At 40.4% G+C, this 22,098-nt stretch overlaps 1 protein-coding gene across 1 annotated transcript; it reads right to left on the bottom strand.

The window, feature by feature from the left end:
• Positions 1–6,495: 6,495 nt before the first annotated feature.
• On the bottom strand, positions 6,496–20,387 carry LOC128360211 (A disintegrin and metalloproteinase with thrombospondin motifs 15-like). The gene is made up of 8 exons (XM_053320594.1): positions 19,416–20,387; positions 16,847–16,979; positions 14,158–14,325; positions 10,879–11,162; positions 10,610–10,787; positions 10,255–10,430; positions 9,052–9,227; positions 6,496–8,113 (listed from the first exon to the last, which is right to left on the bottom strand). The coding sequence occupies exons 1-8, from the start codon at positions 20,385–20,387 to the stop codon at positions 7,336–7,338; spliced, it is 2,865 nt and encodes a 954-aa protein (XP_053176569.1). The 3' UTR covers positions 6,496–7,335.
• Between the last annotated feature and the right edge of the window lie 1,711 nt (positions 20,388–22,098).

Here is a 22,098-nt window from a genome sequence, read left to right as displayed (position 1 = left end):
TACACCATCAAATTATATGTATGTGATGTTTCTTCTAAGAAATTATTGTTTGGTTCTATTATCAGGGAGGGTCAAACAAAAGACACAGAATCTGAGAGTGAAACTGGAGGACAGGGTTAGGTTGGTATTTATAGGAATGCTGAAACAGAATGGTGTAGTTCAGACTGCAGGGGAAGTATCACTGTGACAGCAAAGTGGATGAAATGAGAGATGATTACACATTGTCGCATCATATCATATTCAAATTGATTTAAATCAGAGTAATCTGATCACTCCAATCCCAACTGATTGGACAAATGTATGTAACATGCCAAATACTGTGATGTTTAACAGGAAGAGAAAAGAGAAGGGTTGTGATATCAGAAAAGAAGAGGTTTTGACATATATTTGGGTTACACAAAGATTAGAACTTGGAAGATGTATTTTGTTCTTTCAGTCTGTTTTCTCACTGTATCATCAGGCCCCATAATCACAATCATAGACACACAATAAACGTGGGCAGTGTATCTTAGCTTTTATCTCTAAAAAACACTTGAGATTAAAGCCATTGTTCCAAAATGGGGTCAAGAGTAATGGAGAAATCTGATAACTGACCTACTTCATGTTGACAAGCATTTAATAGTACTATAGTGCAGAGAGAGGGAGAGAGACAACACCCATTGGAATCTTATCCAGCTTTGGGTTCACTGATCTCCATTCATCGCCCTTCGTCCTGGTTCAACCTTTCCACCCAGCATGCCATCACATCACTTCATCTCACCAACATCTTCTAGAGATTCTCCAACAAATGATTTAACCGTCGCATGAGGATCACTATGTTACAAGACAACCAGGACTTATAAAATGTGACATCATTCGATTGGACACAGTATACCAACCCAGCCTGTCTGTACTGCTCTACTAAAGGAGGAAACCAAAAGAAAACATCTAACACTGATAAAGCCATTACAGTTGAAGAGAGTGTGTTTTAGTTCAGAACTTCACCTACTGTGGCTGTAGAGAAACACATATGACACCACAGTATCGTTCGTGCAAATCTACAACATCTCAGTTAGTAGATATGGGATTCTCTTCTCTACCATTCAGGCTGACAAGTCTGTTTTGGATAATTATAGTGCAGCTTTAAAAGACAGCTTTTAGATGTCAAGGGAATTGTGTTTGTGTTTTTAGCAAACTGCCCTCACAGACTGCACTGACGCACAGACTAAACCTGCCCCCATCAGACATCATCTACAAAAACAAAGCAAAAAAGCACATCTGCTTCACTGGCTCTGTTTTTTAGGCTTTTCAGGTGATATCTGGTGGAATTTAGAGCATGTGGATATTTGGTTTAGCTGAACATTCACGCGGCTGGATGCTTGGCTCGACATGAAGACTCACTTTACCAATAAACAAGTGAGTCCAAGCTTCGCTCTCACAGTCCAATACGTCCACTTTAATCTCCTACAAACCCACAAGCCGATAAATATTTACAAAGAAATTGTGAAGAAGAACAAGAGAACAAGACAGCGCGTCCTAATTAGGCTGCCCAACAGAATGGAAATAAATGGCATTAAAACTACAAAGAGAGAGTCAAATGTTTGGGACATGAAGCTAATAGTATGTCTGCATTAAGCCAGATGACATTGTAAAATGCATCATTTTCTCTCAGTTGCAGAGCTTTTCCAAAACGGCCTCCAGAGTGAGAATCTTAAAACTGAACACGCAGGTGTCGTTAAGTTTGTCAGATGACATCACGATTACAAAAGAGTGATTTTATCACCACAGTGTGGCAGTTTAGATAAACAGGTAGAGTTTATGATGTGTGATTAAATCACTGTTTCATTTCCACTGTCTGACAAAAGGGACAGAAAAATATGCAAATGGGAATTATATTGTGAATTTGAGTAGCAGAGGACCGAATGGAGGTTTATTGCTCTGGCACTCACAGAGTAAGCAGCTGTGCCTGTAGCTGTCCGGTCAGGGTCGAATCACGCATTTTAAACGTCAATATAGCCGAACATACAGCACAGCTATTGTCGTTAACCTATACTTCAGAGAAACAACCTTCTTGTTACCAGATTTTAGCTTTAGTGCAGTTGGTGTTGGCCAACTGAAAAGAGACCAAAGAATGGGAGATTTAGCCATTATATGATGTTCAGGTATTTCTATGTGAAGAGAGGTCTCACAAAACTTTAGTGACTTGATGTAGATGTTGTTTCATATCACACTGACAATCATAAGTACTGTAAGTCCCAAGTCTTGGCTACGAAGTCCTGAGTCCAAAGTTAAATCAAAGACCTTGACTTTGTGTTTTAGGTGCTAAGCAAGTCACTTTGCATCTTTCCTCAAATGTAATGCCATGAATTAGTTTTGATCAGCATAACAATTAGTATATAGCATTTTTACAGGAATAGAAACCCTTTACTCTATTGGCCTTATAGAACATCAAAACACACAACCCACTCCTGATTGTGGAACGATGATACAAAATGATGTTTTCCTTGAGCTCTCTACTCATATTTTGATGCCAGCTGGCAAAGAGGACATTTACCAGACAACAGACTAAAGTTTTAATTTAGCTTGGCAGTAATGTGAACTAGCCACAACGGATATAGTCTGCCGCACTAGAGAACCTGCCTCTCCTGCTCAAGCTGTCAAATCAATTATTCAAAATATATGTTGTGGTCACCTTTTTTTTTATTACATCAGTTTTTATTGAGTCATTCCAAAGCTGAGATCCAAGTGAAGTAATGAATCAGTGGTGTAATAGTCAAATTTGAGTTGCGTGTCTTAAGTCTAGAGTCATCAGAGTCATGACGCGAGTCCACACCTCTGTGGACCAGATCATAAATCAGGACATTACAGGGAGTGTTTAGATGATGCAACAGTCTGAGTTCGGGAAATGGTCACGAAATTTACTGGATATGGACATTAATTTACCGTTTTTGTAGTGACACTAAGCATGACTTTCAAACTAATGTATTTAAAATGCAAGTATCTTTTGTGTCTGGACAACATTTGAATGACAAATTTCCATGTTTGGAGGTGGTGGGTTGGCAAAAGGTGGAATTTGCTGCAGGAGATCATTGTTCACATCCTGTTTCCAACCGCGAGTGTCATGTTTACAACCACACTTTGGAACATTATTTTAAACACCATAACAATTGCCATGGTGTTTATGTTGCCATGATGACAAAGGTTGCTAGTGAAGTCATCATTTATTATTTTAACCCAGACCATGATCTTCCCTTAACACTAACCTAGTGGTTTTTGTGATTAAATCTAACTGGACCTTAACCACAGCATTGTCACATAATGAAACATCATTATTTTTTAACAGAAATTTGTAACGGTTACCAAGTCCCAACTGACAGAAAAAAAACCTGGTGCAAGCACAAAAGGCACTCACACTTTCAGTAACAGGGACCCTGCTCAGGCCCTAATGACAATAAAATAAGGTTTTCTAGACTACACAACAATATTAACCATTGCCCATTGCGTGACGTTTTTAAACCAGGACATTCATGTGTCTACCACAACAAAGGATCCTAACTGACTTTCCACTGGCATTGTTTCTGTGGAACTGACACTTTATCTGAACACATTATGTACCATCACTTGAAGCAGTGTTAAGATATCGTGGTCATTTAACATATTTCTATGAGATCAGGCCCTCCTCCTCTTCCACTACCATCCATAACATCTCCCATAGTTCTTAGCCATTACCACTGAGTCAAAGCTTCAAAAAAGCTTTAAGTATTAAAAATGTGTCAAAAACAAACTTAGGGATTCACAGCTTTTATCCAAAATATTGCTATCAGTATGAACCTAACCCTCTTATGAGTCCAGTACTTGGGCAGAGGGCGTGCAAGTCTGAGAGACGTCTGTCCAACAATGCGTCGGGCTTACTGGGCAAGCGCTGGCCAAGCTGGGTGTGTTATTACAGTACAGCCGGGACAACGGAGCTTGAATCAGCAGAATACCAAAGTGGATGAATGAATGTGTTTTTATCGGCGGTCATGCTTCAGTTAGAGAAGAGCTGAGGTATCAATACTGTCTCATCTCATGTGATGGAAGACTGCGTGGCACAGCAGTTATCTGCTGTAACAGATACTGCTGGAGTGAAGGGAGACCAGCAAAGAGACAACAGATATACATCCAGTGTATCATTCAGTGATGTGGGATAAACTAACAGTAGGAAAGTGATATTTTTCTTATTGTCTTATTGTTCAATAATACAGAGATAAATGAACACCTGAAGCTTAAGACAAATCATCAATCATTATTCAGCATGTGGTTATATTCATATATATATATATATATATACTTTATTTTATACAGCTAGATGAATGTATACATAGTATACAATACAAAAGACAACTGATAAAAAATAACATTATCTGTACATGGTGTGAAAAAAAACTAACTGTACAATACCATCTCTTAGATGGTAGAATTGGTCCACCTGAACCAAAATGCACAAGGAATGAAAAGTAGAAAGAATCTGTTGTTGAGGGAGAAATAATTAAAACCGATGATGTTGGGATTGTGTCCATTAGTTTAAATAGTCATCAATCATCCATCTGTGATGCTTGAGACATTCCAAGTACAATTTTATAATGGATGTTGAAATTGAAAGTGTTAATCTCTTAAACTTTGTGTTTTAAGGTGGTGAAATTGGATATCAGTGGATATCTATCAGTTTGATTGCTCAACATCGTAAACATGTAACATTGTAAGTCCAGAGGCCCTTGCATATCAATTCTTAGGGTGTGACACCACAACTGGACTTTTACCAAATAGTTTTAAGATTGCTTATCCATTTTCTGTTAAACTCCACATATTTTCAGTTGTTCTGGAAATGCAGTTATCAAATGAAATGAAAACAATCCCAACCAAACAACAAAATGGATTGCCAGGATGGAAATTACATCAATTGCTGTTTGATTGTGTACAACAAGTACAACAATTGCTGTTTGATTGTGTTATAGGATGGATTTCTACCATAATATCATCATATTGTTTCATAGAGAAAATAAGTCATTTTCTGCTTGCATATACAGCAGGCTTCACTCAAGAGTTCAATAAAGACAATAAGTGTAACACCAGGGCTAATGATTTAAACCACCATTTTGACAGTTGGAACATTGTAGTGATTGGCTGACATGATGCACGAGCTTGGCAAAAAGAATGAAAAATGTATGGATTATGTCATCTCATTAAGGACTAGAGGTATTGAAGCAGCGATGCAGAACAAGGGCAGAAGCCTGTGAAGGCAGAAGAACTGCCAGCAGCAAACCAGCATTATACCCAGAGCAACACAGCATTGTTTTTGTTTTGTTTTTACATAATATTAAAGTGGTCTTCTAACCAAAATAAAATAAAAATAGAAATAATAAAAAAAATATGTCAGTTACAATGGGCACCAATGGCAGAAACTGTTGGTTACTGGAAACTGAAGATTATTTTCTCAATTAATCAATTGGTGTATAAAATGTCAGAAAATAGTGAAACATGTCCATCTCACAATTTCCCAGAAACCAACATGATGTCTTCAAATTTCTTGTCCAAATCCCAAATATGCTCAATTTAGTATTGAATATGGCAGAGAGAAGCTCTCACATTGGAGAAGCTTGAACTAGAAATCTATGGCATGATAAATATATAACCAATTAATTTATTATCAACAAAGTCAATAAAGTTGATAAATGGACTAATTGGTGGAAGTGAGTGTTTCAATGAGCTTTCACTTTAAGGAAGTGGTTCCCAACTCTTTCAAATGTGGACTGTGGGTCAACTCTGTATGGGTCATTTGCAGGTCAACTTTGTCAAAAAAGCACTTTACTTTGAATTGTAGCAAATTTCTGGAATAGCGCATTTTTTGAAGCATGATTTCCTGCTTCCTATAATGTGCTACTTTACTGCACAAGTAGCCTATCGGTGCTAGCTCTGTTGGTGACCATCCACTTAGACATTCATTGACTGTAGCATACTTTCAGAGGCCTTGCTACTGCTAGCAGAGACTAGGGGAAGATAGCGCTACACAACAGTTGTACATGCAGTATTGACTGGGGTTGAAACCTAGCTTAAAAACTCGCTGTTCTTATTTGTTAGCATCATAACTGTTGTATTTCAATGTCCTTTAAAAAAAACAAACCTGTTTACATGTTGCGCTATGTTGTTACTACATTGCTTGTTATTCTATCTTTAAGTTTAAGTAATCCAATCGTACTTCAATTGTTTAGTTTTCAATTTAATGTTACCCCAGTTGGGAAACATTGCTCGGTGATGATCACAGAAATGCACAGCGCTGGTACTTTGAGTAAGCCATGCTTTTGTCCACTTCATGCAGATAGACTAAGACTATTGAAGGTTATAACTCTTTGGCAGTGCAGAACAAACAGCTGAGCTTCAGCATTGGTCACTTTGCTTAACATAGAACAGACATAGATGATTGCACCATATAAACAGCCTATATTCACTGTATAGAATGTGTTAACAGCTAATCTCTAACTAACTTCCTTATAAACTGTTATAAATGTTTTTAGATTTTTGGTCATAAGTTCAATTTAGGAATTCTTTGAACCAATTAATAATTGGTGTGAAAATGAAAGATTGTATGAAGTATGTGGGACATATTGGCAGTTTTTTTTCATTTGGGAAGGACACAGTGTTTGTAAAGCTAGTAGATAAATGAGCTGACTCTGAATGGCAGCGTGACAGACTGCTGATTTTCATTTGGCTACATCAACAAGATGGTCTGACAACAGCCAATAGCACTGAACCGACAAAAACAGAAAAATAAATTCCAGGTGTTGAACGTTGCAGATACAGTACTGTGTTTCACATTTCGATTAGTTCCTCACTGATATGAGAAAAATGTCATTTGCTTCTGATAACAGCACAGTGTGAGTGTTGAGGCTCACCATTTCATCAGTTAGTCCTGAACATTCACTTCTCACTACTTTTGGAACCTCGTCCCATTCATAACAAGTAATGACATGTGTGTGCAGATGTGTCTCAGTCTCTGTTTGTTAGTGTATACACACAGACATGTGTCATCTATCCTGGTAGAGGTAGACTAACCAAATCAAACCTGCCACAGATGGTTTGACAGTTTAGGAGACGACAGCTTTCCTTCTTTTCTCTTGTGTAAACAGATGTCTGTCTTTGCAAACATACAGGAAGTCCCTCTCCATCTCCACTGGCTTTCTTTTGAGCACAGACACAGTTGCAGTTGCATTTAAGTGTACTTTCACTCAACAAAAGCTATACAATCATTAGCATGATGATTTGGGCTAATGTCCATGTCAAATTGTCATTTCGACTGCCAAAAATACATTCTGTTCTGCTCTAACATGGCTTCAGATTGCAGAGGTCCAGTTCCTGAGGCTTCCTCCTTCCAGAGCAGTGGTCTCTGGGTAGATGAAGACCATTCTCGGTTGTGCAGCGCACGGGCCGCCTTTTAAAGCCCCTTCCACAAGACTTGGAGCAGGGAGACCAGACCCCTACATCCCATAAGGGACATGGATCCCCACATGCTCTCACTGCGACAGGCCTGTCAGCACTGGCACAGTCCGCTGCAGGACGTCCTTCCATGCTCTGGCACTGTACCAGCCTCTTCTGCAGACCGTTACCGCAAGTCACCGTGCATGGATCCCAACTTCCTGTCACCCAGTGACTGACCGGCCTCTTACCCATCACCTGCTTCTTTGCTTCTACTTTGTTACTATCCGCCAAGACACTATTCTGTGCTGTGTGACTTCTCTCCTCTTTCCGCAGAGTCTTCTCCTCCTTACTCTCCTTGGCCATATAGAAGGAGTAGCGCACCCTGGGAGGAGTCATCTTCCCCACTGAGAGCACCTCCACAGTCAGAGGCTCCTGCAGAGGTCTGGTGGCCTGCAGGATCTCCACAGATGTGGAGGTGCCACTGTAACGCAGTAGGCTACCCTTCACCAGCAGGTCACGCTCCACTGCTGACACCACGTAGTTGCCATTCAGCAGGTACTTGCCGTGCCGATTCTTCACTGCTAAGTAGTTTTCGTCATTGACCATTCCTCGGTAGCCACGCTGACGGATGTCGATGTTGGAGGCTCCGATAGGCAACACCACCACAAAGTTGTAGCCATGACTGGAGAGAAAGAGTAGCGAAAAGGTTAAATATTTGACTAGCCAATGGTTATTATGCCCCAACCCCTTGGCCACCAGGGAGCCCCAGTACTGCTAGTTTTAGTTCTGACCACATTGGCCACAGGACCTGTTGTTTCTTAATGCTAAGAGGATGTTATTATTTGTCTTTATCATTGTGTTTGAACAGTAAGATTTCCCACCAAATCCAAAAACATAATTCCAAACATGATCTCCAATAGAGGAATGCTCTATCACTTTTGGAAATCCTTGTTTCTTTCTTAATCAAAGTCCATTGAGAATATGAAGATAATCTTTGTGCTTTTAGTAAAGAGGTTTAGGACATGTCTACCCAAACTGAGCATGCAACTGGAAAGATGAAGAAAGACCTACACTAGCTTTTATCATAAGTAACAATATGCCTTACTGCGGCTCTAAAATTGCCTTATTAAAATGTTGTTAGCTCACAACTAACTGCTAGTATAAGATCCCCTCCATACTGTACATGTTTTAAGATGTATATAAAATACTCTACTTTGTATAATTATTTGTGTCTGATATAATTTTTCTATCCTTTAAGGGTATATCGAGTTCTACATGGAAACAATATGATTTTATGTCTTTAGGTGTGCCTGAAATTTACACAAGTTTGCAGTAATTTTGTTTTGACATGAACAAGACAGTACTTTATTTCAATACTGGAAAACTGCTATGTTAATGGAACGCTGTCAAAATATGTTCCTTAATTTAATTGTGCTCCAGGAAGAGTTCCTATCTTAAACACACATCTGTTGATTAGGGCTGCATGATCAATCAAAATAAGGTCATTATCTCAATTCAGGCCTCTATGTTGGTGTTTATGTTACAACTATTCTGCTATGTTTGCATTAGCAGGGAGATTCCTTGCATCAAGCCTCTGGTATGTGCTGACACATTACTTACATGGGTTTGGTGAACATCCCTGAGACCTTCTTGCAACCCTGGTTGTCACCGCCACACACACCGCACTTGTCAAACTTCTTGTTAGAGTCCAGCTTCCCGTCACAGCCTGCTTTGATGCATTTTCCCTGAACACATACAGCTGAGGTGTCTGGAGAGCAGGGTGTCCCATCCACAACCTGCAGGGTTGGAGGATTAAGACATTACATTACACACACGACATGCTAGTCTTTAGGTGGACAACAGAGAAGAGAGAAGGAGACAGAAAATGTGGTCTACCAATCTTTACAAGCTTCATTCCTTTTACTAAACAAACATAATGAACAACATGAATAGGAAATCAGAAGTAGCAGCAGAGGGATTGGACAGTGTCCTTTTGTGTAAACGAGATGTTGGCTTGTAGAGCTACATGAGCTTGTTTCTTTGCCGGTTGCATAAATAGTTGCTGACAAGCCAAAGCTGTGAAGTGATACTGTCCCGGCATGTTTTCCTCTCTCGCCACTATATCCATCCTGCAGCAGCAACCACTCTGTGTACTGCCACGAACACATCACCTCTCATTGCTTTGCTGTTGTTATAGCTGTTACATGTCTAACATCGTAGATAAGCGCCAATTTGTATTGGACAAACAGTTGCACACCAAACCCCGAAACATATATGAACTGTTCAATATTTCAACCTCTATAAGTGTTTCAACTACACCTCCCACAAGGTTTTGGACTCATGACGTGGTGTTCAATGACAAGGTGTTTAGAATGGATTAGCAAGTACAACAGTTGACACCCAAGTTTTAGCACAGAAAATTAACAGACTGTCTTCTCTTAGCGTTTTCTATAAAAATCATTCAAATCACAAGTGTGGCAGGACTTTGCTTTTTATTTCAGTGTAATGAAATCTGACAGAGCTGCATTTGCACCACAGATAGCAATTATCAGACTAAACTCTGCCTGCAGATGGTTGGGTAATTATGTTTTGCTGGTAATGTGAAAGCAGTCAATATGTCATTTGCCTAGAACTTCTCAGAACTCACTTGCATTTCTCTACTTTATTAACGCAGCATGCCCACAGGGTTGTTTCATAAATCTAATTTATGTTCTCAAACTAATTTAGTTTTATTTCAGGCGCTGGAAAATTGAACAGTTGATTAAAACGTCTGATGGTATGTTAGATATGCGAAATGGTGAAAACAGCTAATCTGCTTCATACCTTTGGTGCAAGGACATAGAAGTATCCAGTCCCGTTGGCGCGGCAGATGAGCTTGCATTTGTCCTTGGGAGAAATTCCTGAATATTTGGGTACCCAGACCACAGAGGCACCAAGTCTGTTGGTGTTTAGGTTTAAGCCATTGAATGCCTCACACTGCTCCTCACGGAAACTCTTACCTAGAGGCATAGAAACAACCACAGGTGAGATTGATGTCCACTCCAACACTTTTGACATCACATAATTCACTTCAAGTTTTGCTATCACAGCATTTATTATACCTGTTGTACACTTTTTTGTGTCTTGTGCTTAAGTTATGTCTTCCTGTGTGAATGTGGAGAAACAGAAATTAGTGTACCTGTTTCAGGACAAGAGTTGAGGTTGCAAGAGCGATATTTAATGCGGAGGCCATAGCAGTATTTGCCTCCATTCTTAGGAATAGGGTTGTCACACTCTCTCTTGGCCAGCTGGACTCCTCCACCACAACTTCGGGAACAGTCTCCAAATGCACCCCACTTTCCCCATCTGCCGTCCACCTGGAAAAAATGAGAAAATAGGCACAATGGTACATTGATTTGTACTAAAAGTCACCAAGCAATCCAGAAGTGCTCTCTTTCACAGTCTTACCTTGGTGTGCATGGTGCTGTTCTTATCGGTGCACGCCCCTTGGTAGCAGACTTTGCTGTTGCCACAGCTGGTGCCATCTGCCCAGGGGAAGTGTCTAGTTTGGCAGACCAGCTGTCCTCGGGCCTTTCCGGTGCACCACAGCTTGGAGCAGGGCTGCATGTAGGGGCAGGGCTTAGACCCGGGACCAAAGGCTAACTCACACTGACGATGCAGGCTGTAGCTGGAGCCTGGCAGGTTGTCTAGGAGAGACAGCTGCTTCTGAGGCTGGTCCAGCAGACAGTCTCCTACAGAAACAAAATCAGGGTGATTTTATGGCCAAAAGTGTGGAAGTGGTCAAGGATTATTCTATTAAAGCTACCATGTCATGTGGGTCTTTTTTTACAACAATGAACTCTTAAAGCTGTAACTTTACTTTTTTACTGTTTAGGTTCAGTGTCATCACTCTAATAAGATTCGGTCCAAGCTGCTGCAGAAATAGTTTCCAGTGAAGAAGTTCTGATAAACTCACTGCTCGCTACCTGCTTAGCACCAACTAGCTTGAGATACAAAGTTAATGACTATAGCTGGTGAACATTTAGCATTTAGAATGGATATTTTCCTCAAGAGTTGGTGGAGACAAAAATAGAGCTAAATGGAGAATGGATATTAGCTCTGCATTAATCATACGGACACAAAAACCAAAAGGAATGCTGATGCTGCCCTGTGTTTGCTCATTGTGCAACTCTTTGCCAGCACAATGCTATGTTTACAGTGAAATGCACCTCCCCCGATTGGATAAAAATCAATTAATGCACCTTTAAGAACAAATGAAAAATTGAATCTCTATACTGAATGAAAATAGCTAATTGCGTTTGCTGAGTTTGAGACCAACCACTTATTTCCTACATTGGCATATAGGTATCTTGTTGGTAGTAAAGTCAGAAGTCATAGAAAGAGAAAAAGAATATTACTATTACTATACTATATTACTATTTTGTTTTATTATTATTATTATTATTATTATTTATACTTCTATCACATGTATAAATCACATGTTTTTGAAAATCAAACAGGCAAGGTTGCACAAAGATGTATGACTGAAAACTTATGAATGATAGCATTAAAGGAAGGTTCAAAACTGTTCACTGAGGCATAGAAAACCTGTCATTCTTGTTGAGAGTGATTGCATCATATGATCAAGAACAGCTATTATTTGAACATATAAATAATGCATGAATCAGATTAAAGCAGCTTGCACTGTATGCTCAATAACTTTGTCTTCAGCCTGAACAAAAGCAGAATTTGCTCCACATGAGGCAGTGCAGGCACCTGATAATGTTTAGATTGAGCGAATGACTCATGTAGTGGAGACAGTCGTGTTAGTAAAGGCTCGTTTGTTTCTTACAGTAAGAAAAGGGAGGTGATAAATTGGTGTGTTTAATTTAGTCCATTACACAGAATCCACTTAAAGTTACTCATGGGAGTTTACACACAGACAGAAAAAAGACTTGGAATAAGGACACTGCAGCTACTGTGGGGAAATAGTCAAGTGACATATTAATACACTTCTGAATGCTTTATTGAATGTGGACACAGCAAGTGGATACTGTATGTCATCATCAGAATCTGAAATTAAATACTTCCTCAACTTTATTCAATCCAAGTTTCTAGTATATATTTCACCCCAGTTTCAAGTGCAGTTCTGATGGATTGCATTGTGTGATCTATTGAGGCATTTAAAAAATGAGCCATCTATTTCTGCAATTGACTGTTTGAGTTGCATCAGTTAGGTTGGTACAGGATTACCAGGCAAATATCCAGAGTTAAGGTCCTATGTGAGGAAAATTAGCTTCAGTATGTTCATCAACAGTTTTAATGTGCCTATTTATATGAAATTGCAACTGCTGCTCAGGTCTCCACTGTGTTCATCTCTCTTTCTCTTTCCCTGAAGCTACGTTAATAAATTGTTAACTGTTTCCAGTTGGTGTCAGAACACCACAACAAGCTGGAACACACACGTTTGATATAGTGGCTTAAATTTTGGCGAACGATTCCCTGTTTACACATTCAGCAGACATAGTAGAGCAACATTAGCAATCATGTGGAGGCATGTTTTGGGCAAACAATAAATAAAAAGAAAAGTAAAATCTGTTTTTAGCTCTGTTCTGGTCTTTAACAACTCCTGACCCTACTTAAGTGACTTGACCAGTTTGAACTAACTTTTTGACATCTGGTCAAAACCTAGCTTAAACCAACGTAAACCAGCTAGAGGCTCAGAACTGGTATCTTGTTTGAGCCAGGTTTATGACAGCTCGTCGTAGGCCGGCTACCAGCACTGAGTTAGTAACTGGTTTACTAGCTGTCAAAAACCTAGCTCAAACCAGCTTAAACCAGCTACACAAAACTGGTCTACCATCTGCTCACCAACTAGCTTGAGCAAGCTGATGCAGCTAATGAGGTTTGAAGCTGGTTCTGGCTGGATTTTACAGCAATAGAGGAAAATATCAGATTTTTTAGCTGCTAAATGCTCCACCATGTTCACCAGCTAGTCACAAACAGGTGCTGGATAGATAGTATTCAGGGTGTTTTATCAGAACTTTTTCAGAGAAAACAGCTGCCTGATATATGAGAATGGTGGAAGTGAAGCAAAACAGTTTAGTTTTTGGGCCTGAAAACCAAAACAATGAGCTGAAAGGCACTACATTGAGCTCAGGGAAACTGCAGCGTCAGGTTATAATTCACTGTTGGCTCATCTCTGAGTGACCCCTTCACATTACACATGGTTATTGGATCCATTGTTAATATAAAATTATTGATTAGTGCAGCTTTAAGTAAGCCCTTTTTAATTTAAGGAAAGCCTCTGTTGTTGTGATTCACTGGTCAATGCAGACATGATGTCAGCTCTTTTATTATTCTGGCATAAGCTTTTATCCTCTTGCTATTGAAGTGTGTTTACTTTCAATATATCATGGTTTTTGAGGATTAGTCTCAAAGAAGACACTAAAAAATGTAAACACTTGTTGCCTTATCCATTAAAAGAAGAATATAAGTATTTCCTTGGGCTTGTATAGTTAGAATAAAACATCATAACTTAATCTAAAATATTTTGAAATATGTGACAGTCAATGACTTCCAAGTTGAAGCTGAAACTTGAAATTACAAATTTAACCGTAACACAAGGGAGACAAGGTCTGTGTTTTTGTGGGTACAATTAGATTACAACCAGCTGAGAACACGGAACCTGGACAGAATTAGTGTTCCATCTGAGTCCAGAGACATATACAGGAAGTGTTTACTAACCATGACCTCTGTCCAGGAACTCTGTAATGATGGCTGCACTGCATACAGACCAGGGCCGGCTCCTGTCGATCTGAATCAGCGTGGGAGACATCATGTGGTTGTCCTTTAGTTTCCCAAATACTTCCTCACAAGCTTTCACATTGTCATGGGGCATGTTGAAGACGTGGCCTGGTGGGAGAGGACGGGGGTGGGAAGAGAGATAGAAGGTCATGTCTTTCTTAAAGTTTCTATTTTCGGTCCTGCCATGATTTAAAAAACAATAAGCAGTTTTTGCGGTGATGACAGTGACATTTGAAAATATTAACACAAAGAGAAACTTTTGCCAGACATCGTAACATGCATGTATGTATAAGGCAAAGAGGACTAAACTTTGACTGATTTGAGGCTGATGTCATAGCAGACAGGAATGCAGTTGTGCATGGGAATATAAAGCGTGGCTTACGTCCATGTTGTAAACCAGGCCTGACAGGGGAATTTAGTTCCCAAGAAAATCATTTCATTCCCTAAATACGAACATGTATTGCTTTCCAAAAGAAAAAAGAAAACAAACTGTGGTTTCAGCATGTTCAATCATGAGATAGGATCATTTTAAGTGGAAATTGTGTAATTATTTAACATATATGAGAGCAGTGTAAACCAATGCCTCTCTTGGGGCCTTGGGAGTTACTTGTGCATCTGGTCTCAGGCATGAGTCCTGCTTCGTTTACAGCCTTCTCAATCACTGCTTGTACATTGAAAATGTGAAAAGAAACTGTCACTTGTATTATTAGTAGGATTAGGCTTTGACAGACTTAGGAGTGTTTAAAACTACATGCAATTTGATACATTCCATTTAACCGCATATTTAAAAAAACAGGCAAGGAAGTGTTAGCAGTGTTAAACTTCAAATCCTTTTCCATTTTCACCTCTTACAGATTCAAACTGGTCACTGGAAAAGGCACAAAGCAGGATTTTTTTTTTTTTTGCAAATAGTTATTTTTAGCTTGCAATTTAGCAAGAACATTAGAGACAACACTAGCATTTAAAAGAATAGTTCAGGATTTTATTTTTTTTAGAAATATTCAAACCGGTCATTTAAAATCGTACAAGGCAGGGTTTTATCTGTAAATGGTCATTTTAGCTAGTGAGTTAGCAAGAATATTAGAAACAGGACTTTAGCATTTCAAAAAAATAGTTCAGTATTTAATTTAATTTTCTTTTATATGTAATTTATATGTCCTTCCTCTCCAAGAGTGAGATGAGAAAATTGATATGAATCTCATCTGTGCTGGAACCAGGACATGGTTAGCCTAGCTTAGCACAAAGACTGGAGGCAGGGGGAAACAGCTAGCCTAGTTCTGTGCCAAGTGAAAAAGTATACCTATAAAAAACACCTTTACTGATGACTTATTTACACAGTATAACTTGTTTTTTTAACCTGTAAATTTTAAAAAAAGCTGGTTCAGTTTAGAGGCAGCTTTATGTGTCAGTGCTATTTCTTGACAAACAACAGTGTATCCATCCGCCCAGCCCTTCTCTGCAGCATCTCCGGCTACAGCACTAGTTGACAGATATGGTTGTTGACTAGAGCTTTTGGTTTTGGTGTCTGATCAGTCACAGTGGTACCAAACTTGGCAACCTCACTGCGACAACAAGACTTTAGGGTGCTGCACATAGCCACAGGGCCCAGCTGTTCATCGTCAAGAAGTAGTTCCAGCATATAACCCAAACCACAAACAGCTGGGGTTTTTTTTTTTTTTTTTTTTACATTTTTCTTCTTGTACAGGTTAAACAAAAACAGTCCATTGTATAAATTAGTCCACTTTAGAGATGTTTGTGTGTCTTGTTTGTGAAATGTTCTTATTCCAGCTCTGTACTTAACACAGATGTGACACTTCTCATCTGATACAGTACAAATGTATCACAAATGTATCATTGTATTTCCATGGTATGGTACTGAAAAACTATGGTTGACATTATAATGTCAGAGTGTATGCTGAAATTCACTGGACACCTACATACCCCAGACCCTACTCTGCAGAGGGGACACTTATTCCTCTCCTTTCTCTGTTTTCTTCTGTTGGTATAAAACACTTATCTTTAGCTGTCCTGCTAAAGATAAGTGTACATCTGTTAGTTCAATGTTGTCATGTGAAATACTTCATGGTGACATAAGCCCTGGTTTTTCAAACTGTTATCTCTTCGCTTGCCATTTGCAGCTGCCAGCGTGCAAAGTTACGTGACACAGCTGTAACGTTAAACATGCTTGGATCTCAACCCTGGTCTGTAGAACTCAGAAACCTGCTGGTTTTCATTCCGCCCACCTAATTAGGGACTGATTTAAAAATGCATGTTAGGTAAATGCAATTAAATAGCTGGTAGGATTGAAACATGGTGGTGCTCTGGGACTAGGGCCGAGAACCACAGTCACATACAGATCATCAAGAAAGTTGCAAAGACCTCAAGCCAGGCCAGTTTCCACACTGATTATGCATGTATACGTCTGTCAAAGCTAACTGCACAATTCCTTTGACATTTTAAGCTGAGGTTATACGCACTACTTGCCCTGAGCATATCTCACTCTGAGGCCCGCTGCACTCATTCCAAGTGAGCATTAGCATAAATCTGAAATGCATAACGTGCGTGTGCAGTCCCAGCTGAACTGCAACATTTTCCTCAAATGTTACTGACAACAGGCCAACTTTCTTACCAAGCTCATGTGCAGTCGTGAAGGCAGAGGGCAAGCCATCATCCTCGATGACAGAGCAGCTCCTCTTCGGGTCACACATGGTCCCAACGTCAGCCATCCCCAATGTATCGCAGGTTGTGGCCCCACAAAGATCCTGGTGACACAAAAGCATGGGTGTTCACTGTAAAAAAAAACTTGATCAAATCTGATAGGCCTCAATCCATGTTCTAGTAGTGTTTTGTGTGGCTGAGCCACAAGCTACAGAATGAACAGAGCGTGAAGACTGCTAATACAAAACACATGGGACTATGGTTTGCTGGTCTTGCTCTGTTCTCAAAATATAACAATGCAGAGGGTCAAGGGAGATCTCTCACCACAGGTTTCCTCATGGTTAAAGAGGTAGGAAGAGAGCCTGAGAGGACTAGATGAGTCTCACCTGCAGCACACAGCCCAGGGGAAACCATGTCCACTTAACTACAACCTTTTCTCTACTAGTTTAGCACCATCACCTCTTCCCTCCTTTACTGCTAATTAGTCAAATCTGACCTGATTCAACTATGCTCTATACAACAAATTCCCTTCACTGAATCCATTAACTGCTATTTGGAGTATTACCATTGGATGTTGTAGCATATGCGAGTCAGCCATCTGACAAACCTCGCTCCTTCAAAATGTGGATACTGGAAGTAATGTCTGCTACAACTTGCTCTAACAAGGAGCAATTAAAGTAACACACCATCTGATACGCAAAATAACTTTTATCTTGATCCAAGTTGTGACGGGATGACGGATTTCTGCTCAGCACACTTAGCTGACTACAGCTGCTGTCATTTTCTTCTCCTTCCTCATGATTGAATCGTCTTAACAACCACAATGTTTTGTCATGACATTTAGTTTAGAACGTACATGTTCCCCTCAGAATGGTGATCTGGTGGTCCCTTAACTTCCTATGTAGCACCATCATCAGGTCAAAACTAACGACATTCGCATCAGCCTCAGTTGTACTTTTTGTTTGGTGATAAATCTTGGCATGCTGACACACTATAGAGAACATGGTCGAAATTACACATGCAAAAGATTAGCATAGTTTATTATTCAGAGCTCAATTGATATATCAGTAGCTGATATTGGCCTATCACAGATATATCAGTATCTGTGAATATATTGTCCAATATGCACCCGTATATTTTAAAGTTATATAGGCAGCATTTTATGTATGTTTGATCCTTTTTCTCAATTCAAGTTAAATATATACATACATGATGTCATTTTATACAATACAGTTTATTGTTAAACTGTAAAATAACCTGCTTCCATTACATATCTTTGTAACAAGTGTTTAATAACCACATTTGAGGAACCATTGTAAAAAATGGGCATTTATGTATATACATTTATCAGCCGATATCAGTATCTGAATTTTTTTACTCCCTAATATCAATACTGGCATCAGCCCCAAATATCCAGTATTGTTTGGGCCCTTGTCTTTTTAGCATTAGCATTTAGCACAAAGCCCCACTGTGCTTGAGTGCAGCCTCACAGAGCTGCTACTGTAGACTGATGATTTAACATTACAGGAAAAGTTGTGACCTTTTTCTCACTGGAACAATTGAGTATTATAGGGACAATGGCCATGACTCATTGGTTATCAGGAAGATAGATTCAAGCCTAACAGAATAGGTATTTCTGTGACTAACACCATTTTGCCACTTTCAATATTATATTTATAATAAAATGAATTTCCTGTGCTTTCATACTGAAAATATGAACTCACAGTGGACACTGAACTTGTTAACCCAGTGTTACAGTGAGACCTGCTGATGCCAGAAGCACCCTCTGCCAGCCATGTGTACACCACACCACTCACTCTCCATAACCTATTACAAGACTTTTTCCAAGGCAGCAGCTGTTGTGCAGCAGCTCATTGTGCCCTACAAGGACAACAACACCGGACCCGGACTTTCCTACATATAATTGCCCATAGTGTAAATAAGGGATATTTCCAAGCACTGGGATGATACTTCACTGACTTTGACCTTGAAGTGTTTTTGTATGTTGCTATGCAGTGAAGGAGAGAGGCTGTGTATCAGATGGCCAGCCAGAGCCAAACTGGACCTAATGGAAAGCAGGCACAAGCGACCAAGGATCAGAGGAGAGAGAGAGAAGTTAGTGACTGTGGAGGAAGATTTACTGGCTGGTGGTCACAGCTCTGGTGGCCACATGGGATTATCTGACAGCTGAAAGCAGTCTGAATGTTTTAGATAGTGTCAGCTTACATCTGTTGGAATGAAGGAGGGATTGGTTTGGCTTCTAATTGGGTTTTTATAAACATTTCTGATCATTATGAAGGAACCTTTTATGGGCAGATAGTGACCCAGTTCTTATTCCGTAGCAGAGAGAAGTGAGGCTTGATGGAAAGAACTGGCTCACTTGCTCTTTTCCAGTGACTCATTGCAGCAGCTAACAGAACTAAATGGAGGAGACTTGCCGAGCTGTGCAGATGTCAGCCTGCACCAACACATGAGTTATGCATCAGTACATTTCTATTCTATTCTTTGCACCATCGATGTGATGCATTGCGTCTCTTTACCTGTTTGGTGAACAGTATAGCGGTGTCCCAGTACTCAGGGTGCTTGTCGTTGTGTTTATTCAACTTCTTCTGCCAGGAGCAGAAGTTGCGCAGAGTCAAGGCTGCGTTACTGGAAACCTTTGGTCCCTTGTCAGCTTCATTTATCACCATAAAGCCCACCACCACTATGTTTATGGAGTTGAGAATGCTGGGGTGCTTGTAAAGCTTGGCTGCGACTGACATCAGGGTCAGGAGGTAATGCTTCAGGTCATCCCCGTGAAATTTGGCCATAGATTCATCTGCCACCACCAGCACCTCCACAAACCTGGGGATGGAGGCAAACCGTTTGGACCTCCCCAAGGTTTTCAACACAGTTTCAGTTAAGCCATCAATCTCAAGCTCGCCCATGTACTTGTATTTCTCCAGGGAAGCGCTGTAGTTGGAGTCAGGTGTAACTCCACACCTGCTAGTGAAGTTGGCGGCCGGGTGCGCAGCGCTTCTCCGGCGGCGGATGACATGCGTCTTGTCGAAAGAGTTTCCAAATCCGGACGCGGCAGCAGCGTCTTCGCTCCTGGTCTGGCTGATGAAATATTCCATGCCATCATAGCTGAACCCCCCCTGGAGACCTTTACACAGACTGAGCGCGGCGAAGGAGTCCTGGTCTGAGTTGACATCACCGGAGTAGAAGCATTCCCTGAGGTCAGCGCCTGCAGAGGTGTTGGATGCTGAGGAGCCGTTATCTGGTGGCATGCTGCCCGGTGCAAGGAAACTAGAATCCGGCGTGAGGTGAAGGTAGAATTCATGCTTAAATGCACTTAGCCTAAAAACAATTTGTCTTTCATTCATTTGCTCCGCGCGCCGGTGCAGATGCTTTTCATGCTTTTGGTGATCCACGCGAACAGGTATGCAGAAATCAACCTCCATGCAATGTGTTAATTTCATATAAAGAAGCACTTTTGTAAAAACGATCAAAGAACTAATTAGTATAGCCATGTCTGCTCCTGTACTGCAAAATCCACTCTGTAATTCAGCTGCGGTGCGTTTGCATGCAGCAAGAAGTTGTGCGCAATTGCACAGAGCGCCGCTTGTCCTCAGAAAACTATACACCCGCGCTGCTCTCCTGCTTCTCTCCCATCTTGCACCGTTTCCACACTGGCCACCAAGTTCTGTGAGCTGCTGAGCTTTAAAGTCGCGCATAAACACCGATGATCAGTGTCAACTGAAATCTGAGTATTAGCGCAAGAGAGTGCTCATTGGTTAGGCGTCTCGGTTTGTGTTGCAGACCGCAGCCACTTGTAACTCTCCAAATATTATTGTTGCTGTACAGCATGTGTGACAGGAGCTGGAGCACCATCACCCCTCCCACAGAGACAAGGCTCAAACACAGAGGGAGCAAAAGGGATTTCCTCTAAACTGCACCTCTATGCACCTGCACCTTACAAACTTTATGGCGTAACACGTCTCCAAAAAGCTCTGATGTTATTTTCTTTTTCTGTGTGACACTTCTCTTTTCTCGGCTTTTATTTCATCATGTGAACAAGACAAAAGACACAACTCATTAAATGTGCGACCCTTACATTAAAAGCATGAACGTCACATAAAATGAATGTAAATTAATTAAAAAAAAACAACAACAACAAACACCAACATTCATTAAAAGAGTTAACATACAAATACTTAAAAGTCTTCTCTGCATATGCTCATAGAGCAGAAAAGCTTAGAGCAAAGAGCGACACCTGTTTGCATCTGGAATCTGATGGAGCTTCAGCGCGTTTGTGAGTCTGGGTACGTTTGTGGTGCTCTGGCGCCATCAGGTGGTGAAAGTGTTAAATTGCAACGCCCTCAGGACCCTTTTTCTCTTTAAAATACTGGAATTCTTCTGGCACAGTCTATAAAGTGGTGCCTGGCAGAACATGTGTTTAGTCTTGAAACACAGCAGAAGCCCTTTTAAAGCCCCCTATAGCACCATGAATAAAATAATTCTGCTGGAAAGAAAAACACATGAGTAGAGAAAAAGACTCCGAATCAGCGGTAATAAATGTAATTTTACATTATTTACACTTGAGACTTGCATTTCTTTAAGTTTTAGAGTTTCATAAAGCCAGCGTGACTTCATTAAATAACGATATAATTGTTTTAAAAATGTTCTGCTGTTCAAGAATAATCATTTCTTCTTTTTTGTGTTTTGTTTTAATTTTCCTAAATACATTTCTGCGGATGATATGGTCCTATTAAATGATAATATTCTTAATAGAGGTCTACTTATGTGATTATACATTTCTCAGCCGTCATTTCCAAGCACACAGTGTCTTTCTCTGTCCAGCGGTGGTGCTTTGTGTAAGGATAAAGCAGATTGGTTTTAGGGGGGGCTTCTGGCTCTGTGGGGGCCTGCCACTCACACACGGCTCCGAAATAACTCGAGTAGCGGACTTCCAGCTATGCGTAGTATAGATGTCCTGCCACTGCCATATAGCACGCTGGGTTAATAATAGGAGCGCGGTTGTCAAGCTATTTCAGAAGGGGGGAGTGTCGGCCTATTCTCATTGGGTCTGTTTTATCCACGACTTTCTCATGAAGTACGAGTGGGAGGAGAATTTCCAGCAGCGGAGGATATCAAAAATAAACCCCCTCATGTCCAGGGAAGAGCAGAAAGTATAAATACCCCCGATGTGTCCACACTGCAGCGGTGCTGGTGAGTGGTACA

The sequence above is a fragment of the Scomber japonicus genome, chromosome 6, assembly GCF_027409825.1.
Source record: "Scomber japonicus isolate fScoJap1 chromosome 6, fScoJap1.pri, whole genome shotgun sequence".
In the NCBI taxonomy this organism is placed as follows: Eukaryota; Metazoa; Chordata; class Actinopteri; order Scombriformes; family Scombridae; genus Scomber; species Scomber japonicus.
Note: the sequence above shows the minus strand (reverse complement) of the source record. Positions and strands in the feature narration are given on the sequence as shown.

Coding starts and splice junctions, on each gene's coding strand:
- LOC128360211 (XM_053320594.1), bottom strand. CDS start 20,387: ATGGCTATACTAATTAGTTCTTTGATCGTTTTTACAAAAGTGCTTCTT. Junction 14,326..16,846: donor CACGACTGCACATGAGCTTG/GTAAGAAAGTTG, acceptor CTCTCCCACCAG/GCCACGTCTTCAACATGCCC. Junction 10,431..10,609: donor CAACTCTTGTCCTGAAACAG/GTACACTAATTT, acceptor CTATGCCTCTAG/GTAAGAGTTTCCGTGAGGAG.